We start from the raw sequence: 14,750 nt of genomic DNA on the forward strand, positions 1-14,750 counted from the left end.
AAGTCGTTATTATATTTGTGTTGCCAGATCCAATCAGAACCGGTACCGCCATTCAGTCACGTTACCGACGGCGTGTGTGCATTTGTCATTATTAAGATATAACCAGATAGTACAGCAAATATATACTAAAATATAAAATGTATTACATACATTTTCAGAGCAAAATGGCTTGTCCATGCAATAGTATTTAAGTGTGATTCCATTTGCACTTAGCAATACTTTAAGTTTTCTTACTCTTAATTAAGCAATCTTCTAGTACCATGGTTCTTAAACTGCGGTGTGTGTACCACCAGTGGTACATGAGTGTCCTCTGGTGGTACCTGGAGGAAAATCAGAAATACTGTTCTACTGTATACAAAATATATGTGATCGGAGTGGAGCTGAGGATTTTTGGGAATAAATCTGGTGGTGTTACGTCAAGGGCTCAGTATTTTCTCAGGTGGTACTTGGTATAAACACTGTTCTATTATAGTATATTATACCAGACTTCTTTAGATAGATAGATAGATAGATAGATAGATAGATAGATAGATAGATAGATAGATAGATAGATAGATAGATAGATAGATAGATAGATAGATAGATAGATAGATAGATAGATAGATTAGGGTACTCGAAGAGTTCTGCGACAAACCTCAATTTAATTTTCTGCTTTGCATTTAGGAATTTTAATAAACTTGGTCTGTGTAAAATAATTTAAACATCAATCAACACACACACTGAACGTAGTGCACACAAAGTGTAAAAAAAGACAATTCAAAACAAACAAGTGCATAGAAACATGAGCATAAAACCTACTGGCCACTTTAAGTGCAAAACTTTGTTTTTCCTCACATGGAAGAGCTCTATAGTTGATTGGCAAACATTACCATGTTTTCTCTAAGATGTAGTGTCTTTTTAACTAATAGTGTATGTAAAAGGAGTGGATGGATCAGTGGATGAAATTGGTGAAAATGTAAGAATCTCATATTATAAAATGAAAATAATCAGAAGGTAGGATTGTCCGGTTTTCTCGGCAGCTCTAAGGAGTCCTCTAATATTGATTCTGTACTTTTGTGCACATCAGACTTGTGCCTCCCTGCAGAAGAACCAGAGACCCGCAGGTCAGTCGCAGAGATCTGTCTCAGCTTTCTGCGGCACAAACGGACCGGTGTCATCTCAAAACTGTGCCCACCTTCACCAGTCGTTCTTACATTCCCACCCTGGGACTGTGTGCGTGTTTGAATCAGGTCGTACTCGGGCGTGTTGTGTGTTTGAAGGTCAGAGGCGAAGGAGGGACATGAGGTTTGTTGTACACATCTCTTGACAGGAGAATCATTCTGTATCATGTGGTCTGTTTGCTTCGTAAATATCTTTGTGTGTGTTGTTGCAACATGTTTCTGTGTGTGTACCTGTTCACTGTTGATGTTTGGGTTTGCCTGCTGTTTCTGCCTACTGTGTGTTTGTCTGTGCTCCTGTTCATGTGAGAGCTGATCGTCAGGCTGCTGGGCGCCACTGCCAAGTGCTTTGAGATTCTGTTTGAGCTGCCGACTGTAGCTTTTGTAGAAAAACAGTTCTTTCTCCAGATGCTGCAGTCTTTCTGGGGCGGCCTGCTGTTGCTGCCCTGAACTCTCTTCTAAACACACATAAGGACACACAGGAAAAAAACGGCTACATTATTCATGAAAACCATTTTTGCAAGGTAGGTTTATTTATACAGCACTATTCAGCCACATAGATACATGCTTCACAGAGCAATAGAAAAAGGGGGAGACATGATTTTTAATGGGTTTTTTTTGTCCAGGCTGACCTGATATTGCCACCTACCTTGAAGTTTTAGCGACAGTAGCTCAATGTTTCTCTGATAATCCTTGCACTGATTTATGAACCTGCGGTCAGCGTCCAGGGCCAGGTGCTGCATGGTGGTCTCCATGTCCCCCAACGCTGCCTCTAGCTCCCCAACTCGAAGCTCCAGCTCTTCACTATGCAAACGTGAATAGTGCTCTTTCTCACGAAGACAAACAACCTGCAGAGGTTGATATATTTTATAACACAGTATAATTACAAAAGATATTGTTCCCATACGGAGAAAGGAAAAGCAAGGACAGGGCTCAACAGGAGGTTGTATGTCAGGTTGCAATATTTAAATAAGGTACAAGAACATCTGCCGAGATGTTGATTAAGTTTATAATGACACAGGGAGCAATAGAATAAGAAGAGAAAATATCTCTGCTACATTTCTGACATATCTTTGACTCAAACCCAAGGAAGGAATAACAGAAGAGGAGAAAAGGAGGGACATAAATCTCCAGCTGGAGAAAAAAAAAAGTAAACAGGATTTCATCAGTGCACAGTAGGACACAGTTTTAATAAATGAAGAACACAAAGTGCGGATACCAGGCATATGTGGAATTTTACATGCAAATTGGCAATATAAAGAGATGGAATGGCCAAGAAAACTACAAGATTTCTTAAAAGAATCTACATTCAATCTGAAATTTGGAGAAATTTGGCCTGGATGAATAAGAATATATAATAAGAAAAAAACTAATTTGTGGCCACGAAATACTAAACTGTGGTCACAAAATACTGATTTCAGATTTAGTATCGTTCCCTTGGACAGCTGGGTAGGCAAATGGAGTTGCACCCCCCTTTAAGACACTAAAATAAAGTTATTTAAACATTTAAAAGAAATGTTGTTGAAACACATGCAAGACATATTTGTGTCACAGTTTCAAGCAAGGGTGCCCTCCAGTTGCTTACCCAGCTGACAAAGTTGTTGATGGGAATGATACAAAACCCACAAATTATTATTTAAAGGTGCATTATGTAATAAATCTAAAGCAACTGGTCATAAAATCCTCCTAATATGTCACAAAGACTCAGGAATATTATTCATATAACATACTGAACTCACCAACAACAACAGTAGAGGCAAAATATTCGCATAAAAAAAAAAATCTTTTGCAGACCGCAAATCATGTGGCGCCACCTACCGCCGTCTACCAATCATTGCAGTCAGTAGAGTCTCAGCTGCCAAGCAACCACTCGTTACCAGTTACGTCTGAGCTACAATGGCGGCGAAAACAAAACCTAAAAGACCTCTGTATTTTGAATGTGAGTTTAGTAACCATTGTTGGCCACATTCTTAGATATGGCGCCTTTAATGTCAGGCCTGGGGCTCCGTACCAATACTCATGTGTGAGTGTGTATTTTTCCTTACCTTGTTGAAATATTTGACGAGTAGCTCTGAAGCCTCCGGTGGTGAGAGCTCCTTCAGCTTCCTGATGACATCACAGACTCGAGAAGGTTCGGTGATCAACAGCTTGTTCTGTTTGTCCTCGATAAACTGGTTTTTAAACTCCAGAGCTCCGTCGAGAGCCTCAATAGCTTCCTCCAGCTGGAGCAGGTGATATTCCTCCTGAAACAAAGATGGACTTAATTTAGTTTTAATTCAGCAAAATCACATGTCAGTCTTATTATAACACATAACGTGTGGTTTCTTTCTCTCAGACCTCAGCTGTAAGTACTCTGTTTTCCTTCAGCTGTGCGTCCAGAGTGTCCTTCTTCTTTTTAAGCATGTCTCTCTCCTTCTCCAGCTCCTCTGTGGTGACTCCTCCAGTGCTGCTGCTCTGCAGATGCTCCTCCACGGACTTCAACTGCATTGACACTCGCAGCAGGTTGTGACTCAGAGCCTAAAGAGTATGCCATTAAAAAGACGTAAACACGACAGAGACGATCTACCCTGTAACAGCACACGACACACAGACAGACACTGACCTGACTGGATCGTAATATCTTGACCTCCAGTTTGCTTTTCTCTTGCAGACAGGCCTCTCTGCGCAGCACCACCTCCTCTCTGCTCCTCAGCTCCTCCTGCAGATCCAGCAGCTCTGCTTTCCTCTGGAGCACCTGCTCCTCCTGCTGCTCCAACCAGCTGCTCTCATACACCTACAGTGAGGAAGAGGAGTCGTGAAGTCAGACATTTAGAGTAATATCTTGGGGTCTGTTCTTTTAAAAAAAAAAATCTGTACAACTAACCTCACTTTGGCTGAGAGCTTCGTGGTCAGTGTTCGGTCTTCGGTGTCCGAGGCTGAACTGAAGCTGGTCTCTCTCCAGCCTCATGTGTTGAAGGCTGCGATACAGATCTGTCCGGATCTTCTGGTTCTGCATGAAAAGTTCTCCCAATAACCCAGGGTTATCTCGGTCATCTCCACTGGTCTTAGCGTGTCTGTCCACCGCCTGGAACGTCTTGTCTGTGAAGACACAAGTACAGCAGATTTAATTAAAAAAAACACTTTATTTGTCCACACAGCTGCTTTACACAAATATATTAGAGATTTAGTCAAGTGATTTAAACATAACTGTCTGTAAAGAAAGACTCTCTTGATGAATCATTATATGAACAGACCAGTTTTGTCCAGATCTGTGATGAGCTCCTCCTTCATATGAATGTTTACTGACAGATCTTGGATTATTCTCTGAGTGACACTGGGCCGTAGTCTGGCAAGGTTCCCCTCAGTCTCTGTGAAATAAACAGTCATTCATAATATTATAAAATGGAAATATAAATCAAATTCTCTAGAAATATCGTACAACTATACCTTTTAGTCCCAGAGATTGTACCGATGGATTCCTGTTCTTCTGCGAGGCGGTCCATGTTTGGGTTAAAGAGCGGCTGAAGTAAAAATCACAATATTCAATTAGTCACATAAATAAGCACAAGCTCACAACAAGGCAGTGATATTTTACGATTTTATGAGGGATAAAGGGCGCTATTGCCCAACAACAATGGTTAACCTGCTGCAAGATTTTCTGTGGTTAATTAACTGAAAGTCCAGATTGATGAGTAAGCTGTGTTTCATAAATTGAGATAAGATTTATATCAATGTCTGTTTTTTTTTGTATATAGGTGTAATTGGCAGGAAAAATAGCTTCATATTCCACAAACTCACTTAAACGCCATGTTGCTCACACGGTCTCCGTCTCCCTCCGTGTTCGCCCCTTGAACCCTGGCTTTGCTCTCGGGCTGTTGTCTTATGAACGGACAGATCACCTCGTCCTTTTCATCGAGCTCGGCCAGAAGGCGCTTCCTCCGCACCTTAAAGGCCGCCATCACTCTCTCAAGGGAATATGTAGGTGGACTGGTGTGAATCTGTATTTGGACAGAAATACACAGCCGTGAGCAACAAGCGTACGTAGTAAACACTGTAGGCCGAACTTGAAATGATTGTCAATGCTTTTATTTCTACACGTTTAGACTTGAACAGGCTCTTTTTATTTGTTTTAATAAGAGAGAGCTTGACTGTCTCCAGGGTAGTTTAGCAAGAGAGATCACATCACGGCAGGTTTAGCATCACTTCACTGGTTACCCGTTCATTTTAGAGTACATTTTAAAATCCTGGTCCTTCCTGTTAGAAACTTTCATGGACAAGTTTCCTTGGAATTATGGAACGCGTTAGCCTCAGTTTTTACGTTGCTTAAATTATGTTGATTGTTTTAAAAAACCAGCTAAAGACTCCTTCATTCAAGCAGACATTTAGTTAGACAATGTTTTTTTATGGATTTGAATCTGTGTTCTTGTGTCTGTTTTTAACCATCTGTGAAATGTGCTATAGAAATCAACTTTTTCAATTACTGGAAATAAGCAAGTGTGTCTGTATAAACACACAGCAGAATAAAAACAGTTGCGTACCTTCCTGGGCTGCTGGTCTCCACTGTTGTGTCCGATCAGAGGGACACTGTGGGGCCTCTTTCTCGTCATCTCAGAAGCGTCTGCTTCCACCGTGACCTCAGATGTTGCGCTATGTGAAGTCGTGATGTCTTTGCGCAGACGATCGTTCAGAATCTGCAGCTCCACCAGTTGTTCAGTCTGGAAAACGGTCACGCAGATGTCGGCACAGACACAAATTTAAACTAAAAGTGAATGGAGATGTTTTCAAAGTTGTTCTCCTCACCTGCAAACGATTACGCTTCTTTTCCTGTTCTAAGGCTTCGAGGTTGAATTTGCTCTCTTGAAGATGTTTCTCAGCATCTTTATTTCGCTGTCTCAGTTCTGCATCGTTCTGCTCCAGAAGCTGCTCCTGTCGGTTGAGCACCTCCTAATAGTTGTAGAAAATTATTTTTCATACAATTAAACTTTATATAATTCTCTAATTTTCATGTTTTTCTCTCTTCCGGAATCTAAAGCATCTTCTGCTTTTCTCCTACATATTCTCATCTTAGGCTCCCTGAGTTGTGACGGTGTGATGAAGAGAGGAAAATCTCTCTCCTTTTTTTTTATTATAATGAGATTTATTAAAAGTTAATATCTTCTGGCTTTCTTTGCTCCATATGACAAAGAACTTAAAATTAAAACTAAAAAAAAAGTTTGAGAACATCGTCATTTCCACATTTGATAAACTCCAATCAACATTTTCTGACAGTAACTTGTATTTCTTCTTGGTTTATGAACAAGCTCTTAATTTGTAATCTCATTTGCAAACTTTTAGAGTAGTCTGACATATTTTTCTCCATAATCTGAGTCATTACCTGGCATTTATTGAGCTCTTCTCTCAGCTTTAATACTGTAACATGGTCAGGCCGGTCTCCATCCCTCTGTGAATCATCCTTGCTGTCGATCTGATGTGTGTTATTGACGACTGCCAGTCTCTCCTGCCACTCCTGCAGCCGCTGCCTGAAAGAATTACTCAGAGAAGGGGAAATATCAGCGAGCAGAGCTGCGGCTTCCTGTGATAAGAGTTTGTAGAGTCTGAAGCTCTCCTCCTCTAGTCCTCTTCCACCTTCTCTCTCCCTTTGCATCTCCACCTCTTTCTCTTTCAGCAGCTCTCTCAGCGTCTGCACTTCGAACTCGAGCTCTGCTAACCGAGCGACGCTGCACGATTTCACCTCAGTGCACGTCGCCCTGGGACTGTTGCGAATGTGTCGGGCCTTGGAGGCAAACTGCAGAGCGCCCAGAGTCTCGTCTGCACTGTGGTGAGAGGGGCTGACGCAGACCACCATCAGCGTATGTGCAGTGCCTCCCAGTGCATCGCGGAGGAGCCGGGTGATCTTGGCATCACGGTACGGGATGTGTTGGCTCTGCCCTGTGCGACCCTGCTCAGACAGGGCGCCGATCACTTTACTGAGTGCGAGCAGGCCAGTGTTGATGCGGACGGACTCTTGGAACCTCACCCCAGTGTTGCCAGTTTTCCCGGCACGCTCTGAGCCCGCGAGGTCGACCAGGCAGAGTTTGGAGGAGCGGACAGACTTTAAGGAGGAGTTGTCGCTGTGGAAACATTGGGCGACCTTAAGGGTGATGATAGTGTGAGAGCGGCTGGAGCGCTCGTTCATCCCCGTGCTGGCGACGTGGCGCAGAGTTCTGCCCGTCTGCAGAACGCAGAGAAGCTCTTCTGCTGACGTCACGACCATTTCTCTGGCACCCATCACCACTGAAAATACACAGGAACACAACATCATTATCAGTGTCTGATCTTGTTTTATCACAATAATTACTTTCCTAATTCTGTCAGAAAATACTAGTTGGGGCCTTTTTGGTTCAGGCCCATAATACATTTAGGACCTGGCTCACTATGACCCAACCAGACCTCTGAGGTCATATGGGTCAGGTTTGCTCTGTGTCCCCAGAACCAGGACAATACATTGAGAAGTCGCCTTTAGTTTTTATGCCCCAGATATCAGGAACAAACACCCAGAAGAGTGCATGTCTGCTAAATCAATTCATTCCTTTAAATCGAGCCTGAAAACCTACTTGTTGTAATTATCACCAGTGCTGCACCTCAGCTGTAACTGCGACTTTTAGTTTCTTTTAATCTCTCTTTCTTTAACCTCTCTATTTATATGTTTTTATAGTGTTTTATTGTGCGTTTTACATCTTTAATGCTGCTGTATTCTTCTGTCTTTTTATTGTAAAACACTTTGAAATGACTTGTTGTTGAAATGTGAAATACAATATTAATACACTCACCTTGCCTAATAGTGTGCTTGAAACACTTAAAACCACAGTGTGCTGGCCTTTGAGCTTTGTTTTGATTTACTTGTCTACAGCACATCCAGCCGACTTTATGCAACTTTTACACAGAATTCTTAAAAAAAACAAAAAACCTTTTTGTTACCTGTGTTGCCCTTATCGTCCTCTCTAATATGAAAGACTTTGTTCACGTTTGGCTGCTCCAGCAGGTCACGCAGCTCCTCTCTGTACAGCTCCATACAGGACACCGACACTGTGGCCTCCAAAACGTCACTGCTCTTCTTCTTCTTCTCCTCCAGTGACAAGAACAAATCCTGGGCCACGCGGTCAATAATTCCTCCATCTTCATCTGAGGAAGATCATGACCAGAGTAAAATATGTATCACAAACGGCACAAATAACAATGGGCTAACGGCAAAAAAAGATACATTTTCTACCACACAGAGTGCAATTAAGAGTAAAATACATAAATATACAACAAACGTGATAATGAAGCCTACAATTATCTGTTTTTATGTTCAAATTTTCTTGCCTGTGTCTTTACTAGTAGATTTATTGAAATTTAAGGCTGCTAGCAACAATTATTTTCATTTACATTTGATCTATTATACAAATATAAATAGTTGTCAGTTGTCAGCGTAAAGGTGCTGAGAGATGCAGATTAACTGATTTATTAAAATACTACAAGAACTGGCAAATACAGTAAGACGAGGATGGGGCCCAGACATGAGCCCTGTGGAACTCCACATGCTAGTGACAACCTGAAATCATAGTGTGTGTGCTGTTTTATAATGCTAAAGTACTTTATTTATGTTCTACACATGCTTCTAACATAGTAACTGAGTAACTCAACCTTTAACTTGAGTATATTTCCATTTTTATGGATATTTTCGTGGCTCAAGCTCTTACCAACGCTCCCTCCTTCCAGTGTGTACGTTTTCCCTGAACCGGTTTGTCCGTAGCAGAAAATGGTAGCATTGTAGCCGGTGACAAGGTACTGCACCAACGGCTGGACGCAGGACGTGTACACTTCATCCTGGCCAACTGTCGGTCCGAACCCGTGGTCGAAGGAGAAGAGTCTGTCTGAGCCGAACATCACCTGCGAGGAGCCCGGCACCAACTGCACACACTCCTGGTGTTTGTGGAGCTTCTCTTTGGGGAGCAGCGGGCGGATGCGGACCGCCACCCGGACAAAAACCTCGCCCATCCCGCTGAAGTTCTCTGGTGTCTCAGCACCACGTAGACAGGTGAAACGTTAACTTGTTTGCGTTAAAAAAAAAAAGCGACAGTTTACGGCCACAAAACACCTGTTGTTGTCCTCGTGTGTGTACATTATTGTCAAAAGTATCCAATGACAAACTCTCCGGTGTGTTGTTGCTCTTCGGTTGCCGGGGAAACCGCCGTCGAGGCTGGGCTGGGTGTCTCAGGAGAGGCCAATCATAGGCCGGTGACTCGAGGGCGGAAGTGGAACATCAAAGCAACAGCGCCGTCGTGTGGAGGAAACACAAAATACATTGTATTTTTTTGTTGGTTTGTTATTTCTGTTCACTTCTCTTGTTTATTCTTTTACTGAATTTTTTTTTTACTATTAGTTTATAATATTTTCCAGTCATTCATTACTGTAACTATATACAAGGAGTACACATCTGTTGTTCTGTATATTTGTTATCAATAAAGTTTGTAATGAAAACAGCACCGAATAAATTAAAAGATTAATAGGTACTAAGTTGAAAATAAATATATTTTTCAAAAAAAGGACCTATAAAGATATAAGATTTATTTGAATATTTTCACCTAAAAGTGAAAAAAAAAAAAAAAGTTGATGGCTAAATTGCATTAAATTTTTTTTTTGAATATTTAACTTTATTCATTAAAATGTATAACACTAACATTTCTTTGAAAATTGTGGAGCTTAAATCCAATTTTAATCCTGTTCCTGGCCATATATGTGTTAAATAAATCAATAATACTTGTAGTCTTGAAGTGAATGAAGGACCTGAGGTGTTGCGCTGTAGACATTGTGATGCAGAAATATGACTTGCAGTAAAAAAAAAAAACACTGTAAAGAAATATTGAACATTCACAGTTCAGTATGCGTTCAAACTGAGTGTATGATCACTGTCGCAGAAAAAATAGAGGCTGAGTAAATAATTTTAACAGTTTCTCTCCAGTCTGCTGCAGGATGTTTTATCTAAAAGCTGTAAAAAAAAACACAAAACACAGAGAAGCTCTACCCCTTATTTTTATTTTATTCATCAGTAGTAAATACAGCGAGTGTGATGTATGGGAATGTGCGCCATCTCTTTGTGATGCTGCTTGGCATAAGGCCACAGGTAGAAGTCTATGACGGCAGAGTTGATGTCACACGTCTGTCCGTCTCTCTCCTGCACCAGCTCGCACAGTCGGTCTCTGATCAGCTCCACAGACCAAATGGAACAACCTCGGATCTCCACCTCTCTCCTGTCCCCCGAACACAGCGGCTCACCTGAAAGAAACACACACATCAAACATGTGCACGTCGATTCACGATGCGGGTCTTTATGTGCATGCACTACTCTGCTCACCGTTCTTCAGCATCTGCATCAGCGTGTCAGAGTATCGAAGTACCCCAAGGTACGCGAGGGCCTGTGGGACCCTGTAGTCTGCAAACATGGTGAGCCAGTCCATGTTAATGATGTCTCCTTCTCCTCTGGCCTCCATGACACCCCAGAAATCTGCCACCAGGATCTGGGCTCGCTTGTAGAGTGAGATTCTCTTCCCCTAAAAGTATAAAGTGAGCGTTAGAAAATACTGCTATACCGTCTTTGGCCAGGAGATGGAACTCTAACATCACAGCTTCTTTAAATGCACTTCTATTTATTGACAGTGCATTCACTGTACATGCAAACACAGTCACCTCTAGTCCTTGCAGCTACTTATTATTTACGTGACATTATTATTCACTTTTCAATCATTTTCCTCCACATCTACATGAAACAAGCAGTGATGCATCTGCAAATCTGGACAATAATAGACTAATTCTAACTCTAACCTCATAGGTGGCTTCATCCCTGTAGGAGGGGATCTTCTCCACGACGAGCTCCACCATCTTCCGGGCGTCGTTCCCAGCTCGACTGATGAAGCTGCGGAAACTTCCGCCGTGTTCCAGCAACACGAGGCCGCCTTCTGTCAGCACCTTGTTAGGCAGATTCAGATAACATATGGCAACGGAGTGGAAAAAGGGAAATTTGCTGTGCAAGTATGCAACACTGATCAGCGAAAGAGACGAGAGAGAAGGTTACTGTAGTCGTAGAATATAATCAACTGAATGATGGCTGAGTTCCTTTTAGTGCATTTCTGAACTGACCTTTTTTTACCGTAAATATACTTTATTCTGACCCATTATAATCACCTTAATTGCTTTTATTTATTTATTTATTCTACATTTTGCATGGCCTTGAATGCCCCAAATTGCTTTTCCATTGTCCACCTTAAAACCTTAGATTTGTGGTTTGTGAAACAGATTGTGTTTTAAGTGGCAGCGACTACAGCGCTGTAGAAGAACATTATTAATACACGATAATGCCAGAACCTTGTGACGGTCCTGCAGCATCGGCATGGGCGTTTCATTGTCAGACCGAAGGACGTGTCCCAACTCCTCCACGCTCATCTTCGAGAAGTACTTTGGATCAGTGATGGGTAAACCTGTGGACGGAGCGCAAGTCACAAAACTTATTTATTTAGACGGAGGAGAGGAATAAGACCCCTGATGCTACTAAATTGTGGTTATAGCCAGTTATAACAATGTAGCCAATTTGAGATTCAATAAACATAATTTACTCCGACAAAGAAACGTATGCTTTTTCCAAGAAACTCTTTATTTTTCCTCTTCTTTTTTTTTTAAAGGCCACATCTACCCCATATTGAGACACTGTAGACATAATTGATTCATTTCTGCAGTCATTCATGCTTATTATAAATGATGCACATGCAGGCACATACAGAGCACTACAAGCAATTTCCTAGCAGTCGGTGATCATGTAAAGGGCACATATACAATAATGGACAACAGCGGAGAGAAAAAGGAAATCTTTAAATGTATCTATAGGGGCATGAATAGACATCAATCTATGAAGAAGGCAGAGAGGCGTCATGTCTGACTGTCAGAGCCTGGCCCTACACTTTCCTCATAAATCTAGGTTTTCTGTTTATTCATCAAGAGTCGGGTTAATTTTCTGTGTTGATTTGAGGAAAAATGTAAGTAACAGCATCACCTCCTACACATCTGACTCCAGTCTGCTATTGGTGCGCGCCAAATTAACCTACAATTTAATTAAAAATACTCCAGCGCTATGTGTGGAAAGTGTTTTGAAATCATGACAGCAGATGTAGACATAGACAAGTCTGTGTTATCCAGACAAATACAATGGGCTATTATAAAATAAAAGCATCTCTTAGAACAGGGGTGTCAAACTCATTTTCACTGAGGGCCACATCAGCATAATGGTGACCCTCAAAGGGCCAGATGTAACGGTCATACAGAATAAATGTAACTAAATATAGTTACATTATACCAAATATAATGTACACTAAAGGTAACTACTCTGTAACATATTGCTAAATAACTTTCTGTATTTATTACTTATTCAATTTCACTCATCGCATGATGCGTATACAATGACTGTGACTGTGAAATACACTGTGATCTCGTGGCGGTGCCGTCACTTTGCGGGTAACACAATCGCCATGCATTGTGGGAAATGTAGTTTACGGCCAACGCACGCCTTAAAGCAGCATAGACCTATTTTAACACAGATTTTTAAGACCAATTAATCATTTGCGGGCCACATAAAATGACGTGGCGGGCCACATCTGGCCCCCGGGCCTTGAGTTTGACACCTGTCTTAGAAGTATCTCGAATACTCATTCTGACTTCCTTTCAGAAGAGTCTATTTTAACCCTATAACGCCACACGTATCATATGTGATACATTTTGAGCCTCCCACACAATATTTTCCTTGACAAATCCGATGTATAAAATTATGGGATTAGATTAAGATTAAGGCCACTTCGCCCATGTGTACTGTGAGAAATGCAGAGTGCATCTTTGTCTGAACATCTGTTTTCAAGCCTACCATCACTCAAAATAAAAAGGTTGTGAACTGAAAAATAACTGAAATGTTATGTCTTCCAGACTTCCATCCTGCCAATTCCATTGCTGCAATGTGTTTGTTTGATTTGTTGGATTGGTTTGTGTATTTTTTGCTCAAGAAAAAAAAATCTTTGAGCATTGTGACCCACTGTATCAAATATGATACAAATTAAAACCCCTACATGGAAATTGATATTTGAAAAAAAATGTGTTTGTTTGTTCAGAAGGACCAATAAACGCTCCAGTTTCAAAGAATTGGAATTTTCTGTCAATTATTTAATGGTTTGGGCTTTACAGGGATAAGTATTAAATTGTGTGTTCAGGGGGTTAACACAGCCGACATTCTGCTGTGTGACCCAGTAAACATGTTCAATTCTGGTGTCAACGCGTCACCTATTTTGTTTTTCTTGCGTTCTCACCTTCTTCCATGGCCCTGGTGATGGCAGCGCACAGCGTCATGTAACCCGTGTAAGTGGTCCCTTTGTACGTCACCTCACACTGCTGGGTTTCTTTCTCCGGCCAAAAGCAGAAGTTCATGGTGTCGACCACAAACACCCAGTTCAAAGCCTGCACAGTTTAGAGCAACAAACCAAACGATATTCACCATTTTGACTAATGTGCTTTGGGACACGCGGCTAAAAGACAGAAAGTGTTTTCCACATTGATGCCTAGGTTTCATTTTGAGGATACCCAATAAAAGCTAATTCATTCCATAAATCATTGTGCAATTACTTTATTTGACATTTTTTCTGTCACTTTCACATAAACACTAATAAAATGCCATTTTATTGCAACTGCAATTACGGGTTTTATTAATTAATCATTAATGAGTTTACTGTTTGTTGTGCCAGCATTGTGAAACCCAGTGATAGTACACTTTAATAGCTAATTGGCAGGCATTAACTTGACTTATTGTTTAAGCCACAATTAACTATTGATACAGAACAAGTCAAAGAACCCACAAATAAAAATCCTCTTGATGACTACTTAAGTATTATGTGAAATGGTATTTTCTCTGGGTGGTGCCAGCTGTGGCCATACTCCCCTCGTCAGAAGTGGGTGTCGGGGCCAGTGGATTTGCCTTTTTCCAGCCACTGGCAGTGAGCACGTCGCTGTGTTGCAGAGAGTACAGCATCTCTGCCACCTTCTGCACTCCGTCCTCGTCCACAAACACATCCCGACTCCGCTCCGCGATGAACCGGCCGGACTCTCTGGGAAGCAGCGGTGATTCCATGAGACTGTGTGACGAAACGAACACACACGTTCTAAAGCAGCGCTCAGAATATTACATGTATGCACATTGATCATTGCAAAAATAAACTAAGATTAGACTTGTTCTGTACAGTATGGGCGGGTGAAGAGGGAGGCATGTGATTATTGGAGCCGTTTCCACACTGGAACAGCAATCTTACATACAGTACAGCGCTGGGGAAATGGCATGTTAAAGATTGTCTTCTGCATCATTGGATAATTTAAAATTACAAGACAGCGTGAAGTGAGGAGTGCGTTGTAGGCAGTATAGTACAGTAATTCTTGTTGTAAAACTACAATCATAATAATTAGGATTATTACACAGTAAAAACAAGCTTCAAAATAAATCTCTAGGCCTGTATTGAAATGAGCAGGTTTAAGAATTATGTTTGTTGACCTTAAATCTACCTGTGGTTCTTG

General features: G+C 41.4%; 2 protein-coding genes across 2 annotated transcripts; both read right to left on the minus strand.

Annotated features, from left to right (window-relative positions):
* Positions 1-986: 986 nt before the first annotated feature.
* LOC310940224 (kinesin-like protein KIF27) lies at positions 987-9,155 on the minus strand (the record flags this gene model as incomplete). Its single annotated transcript, XM_083905155.1, has 15 exons — positions 987-1,301; positions 1,392-1,615; positions 1,807-2,005; positions 3,203-3,400; positions 3,495-3,674; positions 3,760-3,930; positions 4,021-4,235; positions 4,391-4,504; positions 4,606-4,657; positions 4,955-5,134; positions 5,675-5,851; positions 5,937-6,080; positions 6,511-7,409; positions 8,094-8,297; positions 8,858-9,155. 15 exons carry the CDS (start codon positions 9,153-9,155, stop codon positions 987-989), a joined length of 3,570 nt encoding a protein of 1,189 aa, XP_083761281.1.
* A 1,048-nt stretch (positions 9,156-10,203) lies between these two features.
* On the minus strand, positions 10,204-14,313 carry qng1 (Q-nucleotide N-glycosylase 1; the record flags this gene model as incomplete). The annotated part of the gene is made up of 6 exons (XM_083905248.1): positions 10,204-10,433; positions 10,513-10,708; positions 10,980-11,123; positions 11,520-11,632; positions 13,499-13,646; positions 14,125-14,313. 6 exons carry the CDS (start codon positions 14,311-14,313, stop codon positions 10,204-10,206), a joined length of 1,020 nt encoding a protein of 339 aa, XP_083761374.1.
* Between the last annotated feature and the right edge of the window lie 437 nt (positions 14,314-14,750).

The sequence above is a fragment of the Microchirus variegatus genome (assembly GCF_963457635.1).
Source record: "Microchirus variegatus genome assembly, chromosome: 18".
NCBI lineage: Eukaryota > Metazoa > Chordata > Actinopteri > Pleuronectiformes > Soleidae > Microchirus > Microchirus variegatus.